The 21,646-nt window shown below is 46.0% G+C and overlaps 1 protein-coding gene across 1 annotated transcript in view; it reads left to right on the top strand.

The window, feature by feature from the left end:
• The window catches only part of LOC128841672 (cytochrome P450 4B1-like), a 28,426-nt gene extending 6,848 nt beyond the window's left edge, over window positions 1-21,578 (top strand). The window contains exons 4-12 of the mRNA XM_054036933.1: window positions 1,819-1,946; window positions 3,982-4,103; window positions 5,711-5,862; window positions 7,573-7,679; window positions 8,559-8,749; window positions 11,274-11,407; window positions 15,858-15,922; window positions 19,832-19,914; window positions 20,594-21,578. Of these exons, the coding sequence (XP_053892908.1) occupies window positions 1,819-1,946; window positions 3,982-4,103; window positions 5,711-5,862; window positions 7,573-7,679; window positions 8,559-8,749; window positions 11,274-11,407; window positions 15,858-15,922; window positions 19,832-19,914; window positions 20,594-20,762 (1,151 nt within the window). The 3' untranslated portion in view covers window positions 20,763-21,578. The remainder of the gene's footprint in view (window positions 1-1,818; window positions 1,947-3,981; window positions 4,104-5,710; window positions 5,863-7,572; window positions 7,680-8,558; window positions 8,750-11,273; window positions 11,408-15,857; window positions 15,923-19,831; window positions 19,915-20,593) is intronic.
• The last annotated feature ends 68 nt before the right edge of the window (window positions 21,579-21,646 follow it).

The raw sequence follows: 21,646 nt of genomic DNA, 5'->3' as shown, positions 1-21,646 counted from the left end.
GAGGGAGTAAGCTGCCTAGGGTGACCAGATGTCCCGATTTTATAGGGACAGTCCCGATATTTGGGGCTTTTTCTTATATAGGTGCCTATTACCCCCCACCCCCTGTCCCGATTTTTCACACTTGCTGTCTGGTCACCCTAAAGCTGCCCCTTCCTAACCTCCCAGGGATCCCATAGGAAAGATGAGGTTTTGCTTCCACCACCCCACTATGGCCAACTCTAGTTTGCATCTCATTGGCTGAGAAGTCCTGATGTACATCAATGACCACCAGGCTGGGAATCAGGAGCTCTAATCCTGCCTCCCTGTGGCTGTTAAAGGCCAGCACAAGTTAAAGCAGTCAGCGAAAGAAAACTCTGTACAAGGGCCCCAGCTTCAGGCCAAAGCAAAAGGGAGCCTTCAGCCATCTTTGCACACCATCTCCCTGACATATGCTCTGTGCATTACAGCCGTGCCAAAGATCTCCAGGGAATCCTGCCCTCTCCTCCATGAGAAATGGGAGCACAAAGGTGGCACAGGATAGGATGTGGCTTTGTAGAGCGTATACACCCCCCTGTCACCACACATATAATTTTGTTGCTTAGCGTTTAGATGCTTTGTGAGAGGCACTGTATATCTAGGTGAACTCAATAAAACTGGATATATGCACAACAACAGACCAAAACAGTAGAGACGGCTGCACAAGGGTGATTGACACAATTAAAATCCCTGTTCTTGTTGAGCTAGAACCCTAAAAGATAGTAGGGAGATAGGACATAGGACTGGTAAGGACTGCTTGAGTCATCACGTACAGTCCCCAGACACTGCAGGCAACCCCCTTGTATAATCCTAGTTCTTAAATGTATCAAGCTACATCTTCAAACTGGTTAGGTGGTTTGTCCCCACAACTCCTATGGGGACGCTGTTACAGAACATCACTTCTCTGATGGTTATAAACCACTTTCCAACTTCCAGCCTAAGGCCAGCTCTACACTAGGGAATTACTTCATTATAACTACATCGCTCCAGGGAGTAAAAAATCCACGTCCCTGAGCAACATCGTTATACCAACCTAAGCACTGATGTAGACAAAGCTGCTTCCACCTAACACCTCTCATGGATTAACTACGCCAACAGGAGAGCTCTCTCCCATCGGCATAGAGCATCTTCACTAAAATGCTACAGCAGCGCAGCTGCACTGATGCAGCTGTGAAGATGCAGTTTTTTAAGTGTAGACCTGGCCTAAATGTATTTGTGGCCACTTTATTTAGGACAGCTACCCCTGCTTTCCAAACCACTTTTCTTCAGTTCTGTACACACACAGAAGGGGGTTGCATTTCCTCTAAGATAAACCATTATGAATACAAAGACCCTTTTTCGATTAACAGCTGTCTTTCAAGGGCATAACACCGTCTCTCCGGGCTAGTCGACATTAGAAGTGCTACAACTGCTCATCTGCACGGATGCAGCTATAGTGTGTCTGGTGAAGACACTCTATGGGAATGGGAGAGAGCTCTCCCATCAGTATAATAAAACCACCTCGGCAACATAGTGCTGTCCACACTGGTGCTTAGTTCAGTGTAACTTACATCGCACAGGTGGTGGTTTATTCACACCCCTGTACGACGTAAGTTACGCTGATGTAACCTATAGTGTAGACAAGTCCTCAGATTCCACCTTTCACAGCCCAGATCGTCTGGGTTTATCTTGTTTCGATGAGGCCTTTTGTTAAGCCCATCTAAGCAGTCTGATTTCTTTTGTCATGAGCTGTAAGTTATGGACAGAAGTCCAGACCCTCTGCCACAATCCAGAAGGCTTAAAACTCTGTGTTTCCCTCCTCAGGGAAAGGATTAATCGTTTTACATGGACCAAAGTGGTTCCAGCACCGTAGACTGCTGACTCCTGCATTTCATAATGATATTTTGAAATCTTATGTGTCGCTGATGGCGGATTCCACCAAAGTGATGTTGGTAGGTAACCCAGTGATGTTGGTAGGTAACCCTCTGCTACTGTCGTCATTCTGAACCTTCCCCTTCCCACACTGAAACATAAGGCCTGTCAAGCTCCACTTTATGCTCATTCGATACAGTGAGACAAGCTGGCGTGAGATGGTCCTCACCATTTCCATCCTAGAAATAAATCACATCTGGGTACCAATGTGGGCCAGTCTCAGGGATGGCCGTAGACTCCATCTAGCAGTGGCCTAGTAGAGTATATTCCTAACCCTGTCTTCTTACCCCTGAGTCAGTGACATCAAGAGGCGCACCGGGGGGCTCCTGTTAACATTACTGCTTGAAACTAAATTGTGATTCGAATTAGAATAATTCTTCAGCCCGTTCTATAGCCTGTGTGTAACAAAGGCCCAGATTCTCTTCTCCTCTACCCTAGTATAAATCAGTAGTAAGCCCATTGGCATCAGTGGAATTTTATTTTATTTCATTAAACCGCAAGCAAAGTACAAACAACACGTCATGAGTTAAGAAATTAGGGTTGGGGTCAGTCCCTCCCCAAACCACGAGTTAAGAAATTAGGGTCGGGGTCAGTTTCCCCCCCTCTCCCCCCCTAGGTACCTTCCTCATTTTTCCAAGAATTGGATGTTTATTTGGGTAGAGGGGCGCTTGGTGGTTTTCCCCAGGGGTGGTACTTGGCACCAGTTTGGGTACATTTCTCAAGACACATGTTATTTTCCGGGGTCTTTTGGTTAAAGATTGGGGGGGGGGTTCCCAAGGGACGCCTAAAGAGGATCTATGATTGGCTATTTTTGCAGCTAGCTGGAATCACGGAGTGGGTCACAGATCACCCAAAGGAGAAGCTACATGAGTTAAGAAATTGCATTTAGCTAAAGTTACCTATTGCTTCACACAAGTGGTTATTATATTTCATTAGTCATGAACATATTTCATTAGTGCTGCTGCCGGGGCTTTTTTTATTCTTTCCCTCCTTGCCCCCCCCCCCCCCCCCACTCCTCTGGTCATGACTCTTGACTGAGTTTGGCAGGGAATTGTGCAGTCTAGTCTAGTTCAGGCCCTGGCCTGGGCCCTGGGCTGTACTGCTTTGTGTAAGGGTAGTTAGCATAACAGATCTCTGTTGGAGGGTTTATTTTGGGGCCTTCAGATTCACAGCTCTGGCTATTAAAAAGAAGGCCCTGCTCTATTTCCCCACACTACACTTACAGTTGTACCGATTCAGCTGTGCCGCTGTAAGATCGCCGGGGTAGCCATGTCATGCCAATAGGATAGAGCTGTTCTGTCAACATAATATAACCAGCTCAACGAGCGGCCATAGCTGTGTCATCGGGAGAGCGTCTCCCACTGATATAGCGCTGTGCACACAAGTGCGTATGCTGGAAAAGCTGATACCGCTCAAGGGGGTGTTTTTTCACACCCTGAGTGGCAAAAGTTTTGCAGACATAATGTTAGTGTAGACATGGCCTCTCTAAACAAGAATAAAGTATTATGAATAACATATGGCATGAAATTCGCTTAACTTTGTCGCTGCACAAGTTGAGTGTAAATATCCCAAACTAGGTGGGTGAAGGAATATCTTTGGCTGGACTGACAAGCTCTCTCACCAACACAAGTTGGTCCAATCAAAGATATGACCTCACCCACCTTCTCTCAATCTTTTATGGTAATTTCTTAAATACCCAACCTCATCTACATTGTCTCATTAATATCCTCGGACTGACATGGCTACAACTATACTGCATACATAAAAGAGTGAGTCATAATCAACTATTGAAACAGATTAGTAAGGACTTGTTTAATTCATCCTTGTTTGTAATCTTTAAATCAAGACTTGATGTCTTTCCAAAAGATATGCTCTAATTCAACCACAAATCCTCTGTTTCTTCACTTCTACACCATACCCCAAATGTTGTATAGATTGCAAATGAATCTCAGATCCTACAGACAAAGAAATTATTTAAAGGACGATGGCTGAGATTTTGGTCATCTGAGAAATTCCATTTGTTTTGTGAATGCTGACCCCTCTTTTTTACATTAGGAAAAATGGGAAAAGTGGACAACAAAGGACAAGTCGCTGGATATCTTTGACGATGTTGGCTTGATGGCTTTAGATAGCATGCTGAAATGTACCTTTAGTTATCAAAGCAACTGCCAGAACAGGTCTGTATGAGAAGAACAGTGGTTTTGCCTTTAAGGCACTGGACTCAAAGTCAGGAGCTCTGAGTTTAATTTCTGGCTGTACCAGAGACTTCTTGGGTGACTTAGGGAAAGCAATTTAGGCTGGGATTTTCAATAAAGCAAGGAATATCCACAAATTGCCATGGTCACGGGGGGTGAGAAAGTATGAAGTTGCACTGAGGTAGCATAAATGTCCCTCTTTAATTAACACTAGGGCTGTCGATTAATAACAGTTAGCTCACGTGATTAACTGAAAAAAATTAATTGCAATTAATTGCAGTTTTAATCACACTGTTAAACAATAGAATACCAATTGAAATGTATTAAATATTTAGGATATTTGTCTACATTTTCAAATATATTTATTTCAATTACAACAGAGAATACAAAGTGTACAGTGCTCACTTTATATTATTTTTATTACAAATATTGGCACCATAAAAATCATAAGCAAAAGAAATAGTATTTTTCAATTCACCTCATCCAAGTACCGTAGTGCAATCTCTTTATTGTAAAAATGCAACTTACAAATGTAGATTTTTTTTGTTACATAACTGCACTCAAAAACAAAACAATGTAAAACTTTAGAGCCTACAAGTCCACTCAGTCCTACTTCTTGTTCAGCCAATCACTAAGAGAAACAAGTTTGTTTACATTTACGGGGGATAATGCTGCCTGCTTCTTATTTACAATGTCACCTGAAAGTGAGAACAGGTGTTTGCATGGCACTTTTGTAGCTGACTTTGCCAGATATTTACATGCCAGATCTGCTAAATATTCGTATGCCCCTTCATGCTTTGGCCACCATTCCAGAGGACATGCTTCCATGCTGAGGACATGCTTCCATGCTGATGACGCTCGTTAAAAATAATTGGTTAATTAAATTTGTGACTGAACTCCTTGGGGGAGAAATATATGTCTCCTGTTCTGTGTTTTACCCGCATTCTGCCATATATTTCATGTTATAGCAGGCTCAGATGATGACCCAACACATGTTGTTCATTTTAAGAACACTTTCACTGCAGATTTGACAAAACCAAAAAAGGTACCAATGTGAGATTTCTAAAGACTTGACCAAGGATTTAAGAATCTGAAGTGCCTTACAAAATCTGATTTGGATAGAGTGTGGAGCATGCTTTCAGAAGTCTTAAAAGAGCAACAGTCCAATGCGGAAACTATAGACCCCAAACCACCAAAAAAGAAAATCAACCTTTTGCTGGTGGCATATGACTCAGATGATGAAAATGAACATGCATCGGTCTGCTCTGCTTTGGATCGTTATCGAGCACAACCCATCATCAGCATGGACGCATGTCCTCTGGAATGGTGGTTGAAGCATGAAGCAACATATGAATCTTTAGCACATCTGGCACATAAATATCTTGCAATGCCAGCTACCATAGTGACACTTTGTATTCTGTGTTGTAATTGAAATCAATATATTTGAAAAAGTGGAAAACATCCAAAAATATTTATATAAATAGTATTCTATTATTGTTTAACAGTGCAATTAATCACAATTATTTTTTTAATTGCTCGACAGCCCTAATTAACACACATTAAACTGCCCTTTTTTGTCTTCCCTTTAGCGAGAATACATTTCTCAAAGCTATACGACAGCTCACATCCATGGTACAAGATAGAACGAGGACGTTTCTGTACCACAATGATCTCATCTACTGGTTCAGTCCCCATGGGCGTCGCTTCCGGAATGCCTGCAGAATAGTCCATCACCATACAAGTATTTCTTTCCTCTCTTGACTCAAGACTTTCGTCTGTACAATTGAGATATTAACCATGCTCAAGATACTGGGTCTCTTAAGAGGGATGGCCTTCTGGGCAGACAGGGGAGACACACTGGAAGATATTAGATTTAAAAAGTGGGGGTATGTGGTGGTAAGTAGGGTTACCATACGTCTGGTTTTTCCCGGACATGTCCGGCTTTTCGGCAATCAAACCCCCGTCCGGGGGGAATTGCCAAAAAGCCGAATATGTCCGGGAAAATGCTGTCTGGGCACTTCCCCTCCCGCGGCGGCTCTGCTCCTCCCCGACTCTTCGACTCTGTTTAAAAGCTGAGCTGCCCGAGCGCTATGGGCTTCAGGCAGCCCCCTTGCCTCCGGACCCCAGCCGCCGTCCGGGCACTTCCCCTCCCGGGCTCCGGCGGCGCAGGGTCTGGAGGCATGGGGGCTGCCCGAAGCCGGTAGTGCTCGGGCAGCCTGGCTCGTAAACAGAGCCGAAGAGTCAGGGGAGGAGCAGAGCCTCCGGCCGCGGCAGCTCTGCTCCTCCCCTGACTCTTTGGCTCTGTTTAAGAGACGAGCGCTACGGGCTTTGGGCAGCCCCCATACCTCCGGACCCTGCGCCGCCGGAGCCCGGGAGGGGAAGTGCCCTGCTGGGGGCGCAGGGTCCGGAGGCAAGGGGGCTGCCCGAAGCCCAAGCGCTACTGGCTTCACGGTTTGCCGGGCAGCCTCCAGACCCTGCGCCCCCGGCTGGGCGCTTCCCCTCCCGGGCTCCAGCTGCGCTGGGGAAGCGCTGGCCAGGGGCGCAGGGTCTGGGGGCTGCCCGGCAAACCGTGAAGCCGGTAACACTCGGGCAGCCCTTTTCGCGTGGCTGGGAGTGGGAGGGAGGAGGGGCGGAGTTAGGGCGGGGCTGGGGTGGGGAAATGGGCGGGGCCATGGCCCCATGGAGGGTCCCCTTTTTCATTTGTCAAATATGGTAACCCTACCAGTGGTAAGAGACCTTGAATGTTCCTCAGATTACCTGGGTCCTGAAATTTATGCTTTAGGAAATCTCCACTAACCAGGAGAACCCCACATTCTGGTCCATTAACTGAATCATACAGTGGAATCTAGAGTGCTATGTCATTTAATCCAATGGTTCTCAAACTGCGCTTGTGGGGTACAGTCAGTCCACAGAGACCTGCCTGGCAATCTGCAGAATGAAATCTGCTAAGAACCAAGCTGTGGTGGGATTGGAATGTTGCAATGGGATGGGAATATGACCCATGAGATAATCCTTCTCTTACTAAGTGGTCCTGGAACAAAAAGGTAGGAGAATCTATGGAGCTATTCCATGAGATGGTTTTGTGATTATAACAGGACTTGGAGCCAGGAGATCTGAGATATATTCTTGCATTTGCTACAGATTTCTCATGTGACCTTGAAACAAAATCACTTAATACTTCTGTGCCCTAAATTTCCTTACCCAGGAAAAGGGGGAAATACCACTTAACGTACATACTTCACAGAAGAGTTCTGAGAATACTGAATGTAAAGAACGTTGAGATTCTCTGTTGAAAGGTGCAAAGTATTCTTTTTTTCTAGTGATTTGACTGGTCCTTTTTTAAATGTATCTAGAGATGGGTCTTCCACCATTTGCCTTCCCAGGTGATTGAATTACTAGTGAATCACAGTGATATTGTAACTAAATCATATGTTGATCATTCTTTCCCTAGAGAAGGTGATCAAGGAGAGGAAGGAGTGGCTCAAGGATGAGCGAGAGCTTGAAAAGATCCAGAAGAAGAGGCACTTGGACTTTCTGGATATTCTTCTGTGTGCCAAGGTGAGTCTTGAAGAACACACATGAACTAACTGTAACTATAGCATGGGCACATTTCATTAAGAATCATTGGCAGATACCTGAGCATTGCTGACTGCCGTTTCCTCACCAGATATTCCCTTTTCTAGTCTTTTTGGCTGCTGTGTGTGCTTGGAATGTCTGGATGCAATAGGTCAAATTCAACCATGCTATAAGTGGGCGATGAATTTGGTTGGATGTGCTTGGTTTTTTAATAAAGTCAATTGAAATATTTTAAAATGGTTGAAATCTAAATGAAATATTTCAAGTTTGTTGAAACAAAATGTTTCATTCAATTTAAGTTTTCAATTCGCCAAACATTTTGAAAAAAAAATTGGTTTTGGTTCAACCTGAAATCATTTTTAAAAAGCTTTTTTCAGAATTACATGAGAACTGAATAATCCATTATTCACCCAGCTCTAGCTAAAAGTACTGTGTTTGTCTGTGTCAGACCTGCACTACCTGATGTCACAGCAAAATTGGTTCTTCCTCTTTCTCAGATTCCATCTATGTGAATTCATTATACAGCAATGTGGCCACAGGGTGTCTAAGTGGTTGGATTGAATTAATTCTTAATATGCAACTCCTCAAATGGTATATATATTTTTTTGTGGGGGGTTCTTGTGGAAATTCAGAACATGAACAAAAGAATACAGGAATTGCCACTGGATCAGACATGAGGCCCATCTAGTCCGGTCTCTGACAGTGGCCAGCTCCTAGAGAGAAGTTGTACGAACCCTGCAGTAGCAGATGTGGGATAATCTGCCCACCACATTAGGTCTTATCCTCATCTCTAATAGCTAGAGATTGTCTTAAACCCTGAAGCATGAGGTTTAATTGCAAACTTGTCCATTCCAAAATTAGGATGAAAATGGAGAAGGATTACCTGATGAAGATCTACGTGCTGAGGTGGACACGTTTATGTTTGCGGGTCACGATACCACAGCAACTGGGATCTCCTGGCTCTTGTACTGCATGGCCCTGCACCCAGAGCACCAGCAGAGATGCAGGGAAGAGATCAAGGAGATTCTGGGAGACAGAGAGACCATTCAGTGGTGAGACTTCACCTTCTTTATTGCACACTGTATCCTCTTGAAGATCCATGTTGGAACAGCTAATGCTGAGAATTAAGAATGTTCCAGACTCTGCTTTTAATCATTACACATTAAGACTCGGGATGGGAGTTTGAAATTTTGTGAACATCTCAAGTTAAATTTTAGGCATGTGCAGAGTCTGAGAATATAAATCTAGAGTAACTCTTCAGACTTCAGTGGAGTTACTCCAGACTTACACTGTTGCTACTGAGAACAGAATTTGGCTCTAAGAATTAACTTGCCAGACCCTCAATCAACCCCACTGAAGTCACTTACTGCTACAGAGCATTCCTGCTGATATACATTAACTGGGCATCGGGCTTAACATGCCTGTTCTATCTTGTCACAGACACCTGAGATGTTTAATGATGAATGGCACCTTAAGGTTTGGTGATAGGCCTGTCACCCCCTACTCATGATAATTGTTGATTTGGGCATTAACTGCCATAGGTTTTATAACTGACAAACAATTACAAATGAAATGTACTAAATAAGTGCCACGAATTATCAATGAGATGAAAGCAGTCTATGGCAGAGTTAGTGCCCAAGTCATTAATGAAAATAAATAGGGAAGCACAGATCTGTCACAGTCTAAAGATTACAGCTGGCAGAAATTTGGGATTTCCAGTTTGAGAAATTTTGGCACTTTGAAATTTGACTGTGTTCCGAATCAGAACAAAACCAAATTATTCAAAATTTCTTGTGAACTGGAAATCCCCCAAACCATTGTTTTGGAAACAATGACATAAAGTCGGGGACCCCAGAGCTTCCAGTCTCCTGGGTCATCTGCTTCCTGGGCTGCTGGGAGTCTGGAGTCCCTGGGATCCCTGGCCCTGTGGCAGTCTGCATGGAAGGGCTTTCCCAGGACATCCAAGCTAAGAATCTGAGAGCTCTATCTGGGTCTCCCAAGGCTTCCAGGCTCCTAGCTGCATAACAGAGAGCCTAGAAGTCCTGGTATGGTGGGGCTGCCCCAGAGCTGCAGACTACAAAAGCATGAGTTCCCTAGCCCCAGGGCAGTCTCCAAGGGCAGACCCACCTGGCAGGGACCCGGTAGTTTTCCAACATAACTTCCTGAGATTCAGCAAATGTTCTTTGAACTCAAATCACATTTGTGAAAAATTGTAGGTTTGATGAACTGGCATTTTCCAATCAAACTCGGCTTCATCAGAAATTTTCCCACCAGCTCTACAAAGGATGCATTTGATCAAAAAACATCTAAGATGTCCAATCATGTTAGAGGGACAAGGTGACCATATTTTAAAAATATACATAAAAGTTGGACTCTTTTGTGGTGACGTTTTTTGGAATTGTGAAATACTCATCCAAATTACATATTTTTTTTAATATGTGTACTAATCTCACCTACTTCTAACTTCTGACTCCACAGCCACATGGACATATGTCTCAGAGTGGAGGACTTTCCCTCCCAGTAACTTAGTGCCCTGAATGACTTTATTGTGTAACCTTGAAGGATATTGTTAAACATGCACTTTGAGCAAAAGAACAGCTTTGATTGCACCTGCGCTTTTTAACTTTTCCTTTCACTGCAAACAGCATTCATTACATTGAACGCTTGTTCCACTGGACTGGGGCTTCTGGTAAAAACAGAACAAATAGTACCAGATCTAGCAATAAGTCTTGGACAAACCGTTTGTAAGTTATTAAACCCAAATGTCTGAGATGGATGAAATGAAAAAATGAAGACATTGTGGGTGTCCCAAAAAGAGTTCCTGATACAAGAGAACGGGAGCTGATTGAAAAATGCCAATTATTTTTCATGGAAATTTAAGAACATTACTTTCAAAATTTCCCATATTTTGTTTTGATTTTTGAAGACAAAACAAAAACAAATCTTAAAGAAATGTCAGAAAAAGAGTTGTGTTTTCACAAGCGAAAACCCAAGAAAAACCTGAAAAGTTGTATTGAACATTTTTTCAGATTTTAGTTTCTGCTTTTGAAAAACCAGAACATTTCAACAACAAAAAAATAGATTTTCATCGACATTTTTCATTTTGGTCAACCCATAAAAAATTTTCCTCAAAAACTTTCATTTTGATCAAAAAGCCATTTTTCATTAAAAAATATTGTAATGAAAGAATATTGAGCTGCTGTAACCAGGATATCAGATAAGTAACTGATCCTGGTTTTGGATATCAGGTATTTTGTAGGTGGAACAGATTCTGCTCTCAGTTACAGATGGAGTAACCCCACCGCATTACTCCAGTTGAACACACTGCTGGTGAGAGCAGAATTTAGGCCTCACTGCTCTTTGGGTATGGAAAAACAGAACAGCGTTTCCCAGTTTTAGTCCGAATTCTTCCATTTGAAGAGGAGAAGAGGGAACTTCTTTCAGACTGTAGATTCCCTTGAGGGTTTGCAATCTAAAAGATTCACTTAGAGAAACAACAGATTGTGCAGGCATCCTTGTATTTCTGCATTGGGGAGGAGGTTCCCATGTTCAGACATATCTTTGGTTTCTTTTCAGGAATGACCTTAGTAACATGCCTTACACCACCATGTGCATTAAAGAGAGCCTCCGCCTTTACCCTCCGGTCCCTCAAGTGTATCGACAACTCAACCAACCAGTCACATTTTTCGATGGGAGGACTTTGCCAGAAGGTCTGATTCTATCCCTTTTCCTGTGTTCTTCATATGTTTAAGTGGTGCAACTTTATATATAGTAGCTAATGGGTATTGTATGTCTGTGTATCAGCTAATTATGGACCCAAGTGATGGCATTTGGATGAGGATTAAGAACTCACTTCTAAAGCTCCAGGGGTTTTGACTCCAGAGTTTTGGTTTACTCTAGTTAGGAAGGTAAGCAGTGAAATAAGAATCTGAATCTTGGTTTAGTTTCTGAACCCTGCAACGTTTGCAGTGGACAAGGGAGGTGTCTGATACAAGTTCTGATTTGACCCTTTATACAGAGAAGAGCAAGCCATGAAATTTAGATCAGGGTAAAGGTTTTGATTCCAGCCACTTCCGTGCTGCTGACTCAGTGTACCTCTACAGTGCAGCCAGTGGTGTGATTTGCACCTCATGTAGACATCCCTGGGCTAGCTGTAACCTAGCTAGCGTGCTAACATTAGCAGTGAGGATGCTGCAGTGCAGGCTGTATAAGTGCGTACGTACCCCTGGCATCAGGTGGGCTTGTGCAGCCTATGCTGAAGATCACACGGCCATGTCCTCGCTGCTATTTTTAGTGAGCTAGCTAGATTAAAGCTGGCACGGGTATGTGTACACAGGCCACAAATCACACTCCCATCTGCAGCGTAGTTGTACCCTCAAAGTCAGGGAGTTTGGACCTGGGATTTTCATTCATACCCAACTCCACTATCAGCAGGAGAAGGTTCCCAAAATAGGCACCAATAACCAAAATGGACTAGGATAAATATTCTGCCATCACACAAAACAGAGACGGTCTAATAGCGTCAGCTGAACCAAAAATCCAGGAAGATTTTCCTTGCATCCATATCCGTCACAGTCATTAATTAATCACCAGCCAGGTGTCTCAGCCATATTTCACATATCCCTCTGACCACAGCGATCTACTGCAAGGAACAATGGCACTTTGATCATAAAGTGACTGGGGAAAAAGAGAAGTCAGGGACTGGGAAGGACATTAGTTCCAGAGGATGTGGGGAATGCTCTGGTCCACTCACAGGAGGTGGATGAGTTTGCTTTGCCAGCTGACAAGATTTTTGTACTCAAAGAGAGATGAAGAGGTCTTCAGCTGACCTCCCTGTGGGCAGGAATTAGCACCCTACATTAATCTGCTGAGTAAGATCTAAAGTACTGCGACTTGTTCATTAATTGATTTTCCAAATACACACCCCACCCCTGAATGTACATCGCATATACATGACACCCAGGACCTAGGGTATTCATTGGTTTTACTCTCCAATCTATTTACCCAAAATACACAGGGTTGCCGATTCAACTTCCCAAAGCAGATGCTTTCACGAGCTGCCTGAATGCTCAGGCAGATGGCTACCTGAGGCAGTAGGCAGCCCCAGTTGGCAGCGGCCTGGGGACTCCAGGCTGGCAGGACATCAAAAGTTTTGATGGAATTGACATGTTCCCATGGCATGTTTTGATGCCATCAAACCCATTCGATCTGATGGAAAGGTGTTGTGTTGGAAAATTTTCAACCAGTTCTGTTCAGTAATCAAGTTCAATATTAAGTCTATGGACACAATTGATATGAACAACAAGGGGGAAGAAACACAAGCCAGAATAGGGAAAGAACAGGTTGAAGAATATTTAGATAAGTTAGATGTATTTAAATTGGCAGGGCATGACGAAATTCACTCTAGGGACTTAAAGAGTTGATGCAATCTTGGAACCATTAGCAATTATATTTGAGAACTCATGGAGGATGGGTGAGGTCCCAGAAGACTGGAGAAGGCTAAGCATAGCACCTGTCTTTAAAATGGTGAACAACAGACCAGACTAGTTTCAATACTTGGAAAGATACTGGAACAAATAATTAAACAATGATGCCAAACCAACTTAAATTCTTTCTTTGACAAGGTTATTGGCCTAGTGGATACGGTGGATGCAGTAGATTTGATATATCTTGACATTCTTACAAACAAGTAAAAAGCGACAAAGAGTCCTGTGGCATCTTATAGACTAACAGACGTATTGGAGCATAAGCTTTCGTGGGTGAATACCCACTTCGTCAGACGCATGTGGTATTCACCCACGAAAGCTTATGCTCCAATACGTCTGTAAGTCTATAAGGTGCCACAGGACTCTTCGTCGGTTTTTACAGATCCAGACTAACACGGCTACCCCTCTGATATTTTACAAACAAGTGTCGTCTAGATGAAACTATTACATTATGGGTGCACAACTGATTAAGACAGTTCTCAAAGAGTAGTTCTTAATGGCTCACTGTCCAACTGGGAGGACGTATGTCATGGGGTACTACGGGATGTATGCTACTATTCAATGATTCATTAATGGCTTGGATACTGGAGGGGAGAGTACACATAAAATTTTCAGCTGACACCAAGGCGGGAGGGGTTGCAAGCACTTGGAGGACAGGAGTAGAATTTAAAAGGATTTTGATGAATTGGTCTGAAATCAACGAGATGAAATTCAATGCAGACAAGTAGTGCCCTTCGGAAAGAAAAATCAACTACAAATTGGGGAATAACTCGCTAGGCCAGGGATTCTCATAATTTTTTTGGTGGCCGCTCTGACAATTTTTTCTGAAAATACTTAATTAACTTTAGAAAAAACAAATAAATATGCACAGATGTATTTTATTTATGTAGGATTTTTTTTACAGACTCAAAAATAAAAATATTGTTCAGTTGTCTCTATTCTTTACTGAATCTAAACAGGATAGAAACACAAATAAGGTGCTTTGCACGTTCTTATTTTTTTTCTTGTTATGTCTTTTGCTTTTTTGGTTGCTATTTTTTTAAGACATCCTAGTTACTAAGTCTTCTGTGAAACGTGATACAGGTCCATCTCATCTTACTCTGGGGTTACGTTCTGCAATCAGCGCCTAAAGCAAAAATCGCATATAGTCAAAATTACATTGAGTGTAATGGCGGGCGGAATTGCCCGCACTACAGAAACAGTATTTAAATTGTTATTTTTCTCTTTTTTTTGTTGTTTTTTTGTTTTTGTTTTTGCCAGCCGCATAAAGCTGAAATCACACATGTTAAATGCACCTAAGACGTGACAGACCTGTATTAACAGACATACAAATATCACTTTTCACAGCAGACTTACTCAGTCCTGGCAAGCAAATTAAGCCCTGGGTGGGGAGGTAGGTATGGAGGCTGCAGGGGCCAGGAGCACTGGGGGAGACAGCGAGGGCCGGGGGGTGGTGGTGGGGTGACCTTGGGGCCAGAGCCCGCTACTGTACGGCCGGGGAATGGAGCCTTAAGTCTGAAGCCTGATGGCTGGAGACTGACCCCACCAACCCTGGGAAGCTGGGGATCTCACTGGCTATTTGTCCCTCCAGCTTTTGTGTCTCCAGAGGGAGGCTGGGCCCAACAACTGCTGCTGCTTTGCCACCCCTTCCCCCTCAATCACTGCCCAGGAGGCTGTGCCCACAAGAAAAGTCTCTGGTGGCCATATGCGTCCACACTGACTGCATATGGGTAAGGAATGGTGTCCCTAGCCTCTGTTTGTCAGAGGGTGGTGATGGACAGCAGGAGAGAGATCACTTGATCATTGCCTGTTAGATTCACTCCTTCTGGGGCACCTGGCATTGGCCACTGTCGGTAGACAGGATACTGGGCTAGATGGACCTTTGGTCTGACCCGGTACAGCCGTTCTTATGTTCTTATTTGAGAAATGCTGCGCTAGGCTGTGGTACTGCTGACAAGGATCTGAGCTCACAGTGAATCACAAATTGAATATAAGCCAACAATGTGATGCCATTGTGCAGAAGCTAATACTATTCTGGGATGTATTAACAGGAGTGTCATAAATAAGACAAGGAAGATCATTTTTCTACTGTACTCAACACTGGTGAGGCTTCAGCTGGAGTATTGGGCACCACACTTTAAGAAAATTGTGGACATATTGGAGAGAGTCCAGAACAGATCAACATGAATGATAAATGGTTTAGAAAACCGACCTCTGAGGAAAAGTTAAAAGAAATTGGGCATGTTTAGTCTTGAGAAAAAACTTTCTAACTAAAAGGATAGTTAAGCACTGGAATAGGCTTCGAAGGGAGGTTGTGGAATCCCCATCTTTGGAGGATTTTAAGACCTGATTGGACAAACACCTGTCAGGGGTGGCTTAGGTATACTTAATCCTGCCTCAGCATGTGGGGATAAACTAGATGACCTCTTGAGGTCCCATCCAGCCCTACATTTCTGTGATTCTATAACTGGGTATGACATTTGTCATTAAAAGGCTGCTTTACTGTGCCCAGATGCCATATGACAGGATTACAAAGAACCAGTCAATCAATAATGGCTAACTTCCGAGCGTCAGTAATCGTGTGGTGGGGCAGGAATACAAAAATATAAATGGAAAGAAAATATTGTAGCAGGTGATTTTCTTCTCATGAGATCTTTTCTCTCATTCTTACCAGGTAGCTTAGTGTCTCTGCACATTTACGCGCTTCACAGAAACCCCGCAGTCTGGAAAGATCCAGAGGTACGTTCCTTTGCTTCTTGTGATGTTTAGTTTCTTTTTGCCTGAGCACAATGGAAGGAACTTGCTACACCATCCCTCCCCACCCTCCGTTGGGGCAGTGCGACTATATACCACCAGCATCTTGGGCCAGGCCTTAAAAGTACAGTCTGGGCTCTATATATGCGGATTTTTTTATTGGATTGTTTGTTTTGGATGTAGGCTTAGGACTAGTTTTTTCTCTCGGTCAGACCAGTGTAAATCCAGAATACATTTATGGACCTCAATGGAGCTATTCAGGATTGACACCAATGCAACTGAGATCAGAATCTCTTGCCTTTTATCTGCACTGATAATGAAGATGGGATCCTGACTTCTATTCATTTAGAAAGGTGTAATTGCTCTGAACCTTTTAAATCCCATCATCCCAATTAGGTTAGTCAATGAAGGTTCTCCTTAGAAACCTAAGGCCTCATTCTCCACCGTATGGCTTTGTACCTCAGGCAGTAAATGATATCCCAGTCAGGTAGTTTTTGCACATTGCACATTTGACTGATTATATAAGATACAGGCATAGGTTGGCACTATGTCCATGGTAAAATTTTTGAAGTCCATGAGCACAGATCTCAACATTTTTGCCATGAGGCACACACCCCCTTCTCTGGAGGCAGCGTCCCCCACAAATGGCTTCCCCGCATCCCCAGTGTCCCTCTGTGCTGGGGACTGTCTGTCTCGGCTGCACTGCAGCATGCTGCCTCCGGAGTGGAGCTTTGTTTCCCCCCAGCCCCAGCACTGACCCAGCTCCCAGCCCATTCCCGACCCCCACAGCTCCAGCCCTTCAGTGCCGCCCCCCCACTGCACAGCCTCCCTCAGCCTAGCTCCAGCCCTTCAGTGCCGCCCCCCCCACTGCACAGCCCCCTCAGCCTAGCTCCAGCCCTTCAGTGCCACCCCCCCACTGCACAGCCTCCCTCAGCCTCACTCCAGCCCTTCAGTGCCGCCCCCCCCACTGCACAGCCTCCCTCAGCCTCACTCCAGCCCCTCAGTGCCGCCCCCCCCACTGCACAGCCTCCCTCAGCCTCACTCCAGCCCTTCAGTGCCGCCCCCCCCACTGCACAGCCTCCCTCAGCCTAGCTCCAGCCCTTCAGTGCCGCCCCCCCCACTGCACAGCCTCCCTCAGCCTAGCTCCAGCCCCTTCAGTGCCACCCCCCCACTGCACAGCCTCCCTCAGCCTCACTCCAGCCCTTCAGTGCCGCCCCCCCACTGCACAGCCTCCCTCAGCCTCACTCCAGCCCTTCAGTGCCACCCCCCCACTGCACAGCCTCCCTCAGCCTCACTCCAGCCCCTCAGTGCCGCCCCCCCACTGCACAGCCTCCCTCAGCCTAGCTCCAGCCCTTCAGTGCCACCCCCCCACTGCACAGCCTCCCTCAGCCTCACTCCAGCCCCTCAGTGCCACCCCCCCACTGCACAGCCCCCTCAGCCTCACTCCAGCCCTTCAGTGCCACCCCCCCACTGCACGGCCTCCCTCAGCCTAGCTCCAGCCCTTCAGTGCCGCCCCCCCCACTGCACAGCCTCCCTCAGCGTAGCTCCAGCCCTTCAGTGCCACCCCCCCACTGCACAGCCTCCCTCAGCCTCACTCCAGCCCTTCAGTGCCGCCCCCCCCACTGCACAGCCTCCCTCAGCCTCACTCCAGCCCTTCAGTGCCACCCCCCCCACTGCACAGCCTCCCTCAGCCTCACTCCAGCCCTTCAGTGCCACCCCCCCACTGCACAGCCTCCCTCAGCCTAGCTCCAGCCCCTCAGTGCCGCCCCCCCCACTGCACAGCCTCCCTCAGCCTAGCTCCAGCCCCTCAGTGCCGCCCCCCCACTGCACAGCCTCCCTCAGCCTAGCTCCAGCCCCTCAGTGCCACCCCCCCACTGCACAGCCTCCCTCAGCCTCACTCCAGCCCTTCAGTGCCACCCCCCCCACTGCACAGCCTCCCTCAGCCTAGCTCCAGCCCCTCAGTGCCACCCCCCCACTGCACAGCCTCCCTCAGCCTCACTCCAGCCCTTCAGTGCCACCCCCCCACTGCACAGCCTCCCTCAGCCTAGCTCCAGCCCTTCAGTGCCACCCCCCCACTGCACAGCCTCCCTCAGCCTCACTCCAGCCCTTCAGTGCCGCCCCCCCACTGCACAGCCTCCCTCAGCCTCACTCCAGCCCTTCAGTGCCACCCCCCCACTGCACAGCCTCCCTCAGCCTAGCTCCAGCCCCTCAGTGCCGCCCCCCCCACTGCACAGCCTCCCTCAGCCTCACTCCAGCCCCTCAGTGCCGCCCCCCCCACTGCACAGCCGCCCTCAGCCTAGCTCCAGCCCTTCAGTGCCACCCCCCCACTGCACAGCCTCCCTCAGCCTAGCTCCAGCCCCTCAGTGCCGCCCCCCACTGCACAGCCTCCCTCAGCCTCACTCCAGCCCTTCAGTGCCACCCCCCCACTGCACGGCGCCCCTCAGCCTAGCTGAGGTCATCTAGTCTAACCCCTGCTCAAAGCAGGACCAATCCCCAACTAAATCATCCCAGCCAGGGCTTTGTCAAGCCTGACCTTAAAAACCTCTAAGGAAGGAGATTCTACCACCTCCCTAGGTAACCACCCTCCTAGTGAAAAAGTTTTTCCTAATATCCAACTTAAACCTCCCCCACTGCAACTTGAGACCATTACTCCTTGTTCTGTCATCTGGTACCACTGAGAACAGTCTCGATCCATCCTCTTTGGAACCCCCTTTCAGGTAGTTGAAAGCAGCTATCAAAGCCCACCTCATTCTTCTCTTCTGCAGACTAAATAATCCTAATTCCCAAAGCCTCTACTCATAAGTCATGTGCTCCCGTCCCCTAATCATTTTTGTTGCCGTCCGCTGGACTCTTTCCAATTTTTCCACATCCTTCTTGTAGTGTGGGGCCCAAAATTGGACACAGTCCTCCAGATGAGGCCTCACCAATGTCGAATAGAGGGGAACAATCACGTCCCTCGATCTGCTGGCAATGCCCCTACTCAGCCCCCTCAGCCTAGCTCCCCAGCAACAGCAGGGATATGGGATGACGGGGAGCTGCCGGAGGCAAGCCTCCCCTCCAAGAATTTGTTCCACCCTGGCCCCTGCTCTTAACAGACCCCTGCCCATAGCCAAAGCCTGCCCCTGGGAGGGGATGCCCTGGTCAGGAGGCGGAGGAGATGCCCACCCACCCTGGGATAACCCCTGCCCAGAAGGGGGGTGCCCTAGTCACCATGAGGGGAAGGGAAACCCTGCTCTACTGAGAGACCCCCCCCGTCTCCGCTTCCCACATCCAGTGACACGATGGGGGATATACCATGTAAGGGACACAAACAGGGGAGAGGTCCCAGACGTGGTGTAAATGGTGTACCCCTGGGCGCACACACACTCATCCTCCCAACAGACATATTATTTAAACAAGAACAATAAATAAGTAGTAACAACAATGCACTGGATATATGGTTTTAGGATAAATATTTATTTCAGTGCCCCATCCCACAAAAAAAAATATTGACTGCCGTGGTGAGGTACATTCAAAAACATTAAAAGTGAGTTGAATTTATTATTATTATTAACTAGCTAGCTAGGTTACTGGGCTTTTTTTTCAGTGTGGACAGTTGTGCATTATTTTGCAGGTTGAATGATGACTGAATGACATAACCCCCACCCCCCATCAATGTCTGTCACTCAGTCCGGTAATTTTGTCAAGTGTCCGTCATGCAACATGGTGGTGCCTACCCCTGGATGCCAGTCAGTGCAGAATGGGGCCCAATTGTACCCTCAGTCACAGAGGAGATGGGGGATCATCTAACTAGCTGAGGGAAGAAATGGACCTTGCTGTGTGAACACAGTTGCCAAACCCAGCAGTAGCTTTGTCACTAAATGTCTTTAGAGTACAAGTGATCTTTTCTTCCAGGTGTTTGACCCCCTGAGATTTTCACAAGACAACTTGTCTGATCAGCATCCCTTCGCCTTTATGCCCTTTGCTGCTGGACCACGGTGACGTATTAATTAATTAATTGTGTGAAACCTAGAACCAGAAAATCAGAAACTACAATGAGAGGAGAAAAAATTACCTCGTGTACCTCTAATTGTTCTCAGAAGTGATGATTATCATAGATTGTCCTTTAGGGCTTGATCCCAAGTCCATTGACTATAAATACAGTATTTTTATTACAGTAGTACCTAGAGGCACTAACCAATATTATGGGGCCCCACTGTGCTAGGACCTGTATATACACATAGGAAGAGACAGGGTAACCACTGATGAGAGTGTGATAGACGTTCCCCTCTGTGCCCAATCCGTAGAGGCTACTCATCTGTTACAATCCCACTTAGAGAGCCCAGGTATTTATCTCAAGATGTATCAGCTCATGCTTTTAGCGCTGGAGGTCCCCGAGTCAGTCCTCGATGTGTCAGTCAAGGTGGGGGCCCCCGCAGTAGACCCTGCCTGGAAGAGCTTACAATCAAAATAGTCAAAGACTTGGAGGGGAAACTGAGGTACAGGACAGGGACGTGACTCAGTGGCAGAGTCAGTAATGGAACCCAGAGTCCCTTTCACTCCCTGTCCACTAGAGCAGGTACCTCTCTTTACACTCCGGTGGGTTTGAGTCAGACCATTAATGACTTAGCCCATAAATCTCCCGTACAGACTGAGTGTTTTTCCTTCCCTTCTCAGGAACTGCATCGGGCAGCAGTTTTCCATGGTTGAGTTGAAAATGGCTCTTGCCCTAACCCTCCTCCACTTCGAACTCTCTCCTGACCTGACTACACCTCCCAATGAAGTAACTGAGCTTATCCTGCGCTCCAGGACTGGAATACACTTGCATTTAAAGAAACTTTCCTAATACCTTTGATATTTCATGCTGAAACGATCATTGCTATTTTTTTTCAGCAAAGCTTGCAAGTCACAAGACTTTCTTAGCAGATTTGCTCATCTTAAATCTGAGGAACAGTAAGTTACCGTACTAGTGTGTGGGGGAGAATGAAGGGTGAGGCTGGGCGGAGACATTCTTATGGGGCCTGATCCTCAGCCACTATAAAGTGACATAGCTTCATTGACTTGGAGCTATGCCAATATAAACCAGCTGAGAATTTGGTCAATGATGTTTACAGATAGGCCATATACAGGAACACAAAGGAAACTACAACAGGAAATCACTGGTTTTAAAATCCAGTAGAGTGAGGGCATCATTATATTCTGTATAGAGAAACTCCTCTCTCTTTTGGCTTTCCAATCCCCTTTATCTATGCCTTCCGACCCACCTTACAAAGCAACAAGGATCTTAATATTATATCTGCCAGAGTAGGAGGGGGAAGCATTTTCCTCTCCACACTAGGAAGTGAGCTTCCCATTTATCTTTGGGCCAAGATGGAAAAAGTGTTGGGAGCAAAATTGTCTTGTTAAATGCAATCTGATTTAATCAATGGTCAAAGCCCGATTTTGATCTCACTTACCCAGATGTAAATCACTGCATAATTCCATTGATCTCAGCGGCGTTGCCCTGGATTTGCAAGAGAGAACAGGGTTTGTGCGTTATAAAAGTTGCTCGTGGAGATCCATATTTACTAAATCGGGTGCAGTTTTCTCAGGAATGGATCTGGCAATCCCTTCTGTAGTTGAATCCCTTAATAAAGAGTTGTGATGTTTTTTGAATACTCAATTACTTGTCCAGGTTTTGTTGAGAGCATTTCAATAAACACATTCATAATCTTCAACTACTCGGTGACA

The sequence above is a fragment of the Malaclemys terrapin genome, chromosome 8, assembly GCF_027887155.1.
Source record: "Malaclemys terrapin pileata isolate rMalTer1 chromosome 8, rMalTer1.hap1, whole genome shotgun sequence".
NCBI classification, from domain to species: Eukaryota; Metazoa; Chordata; order Testudines; family Emydidae; genus Malaclemys; species Malaclemys terrapin.
Note: the sequence above shows the minus strand (reverse complement) of the source record. Positions and strands in the feature narration are given on the sequence as shown.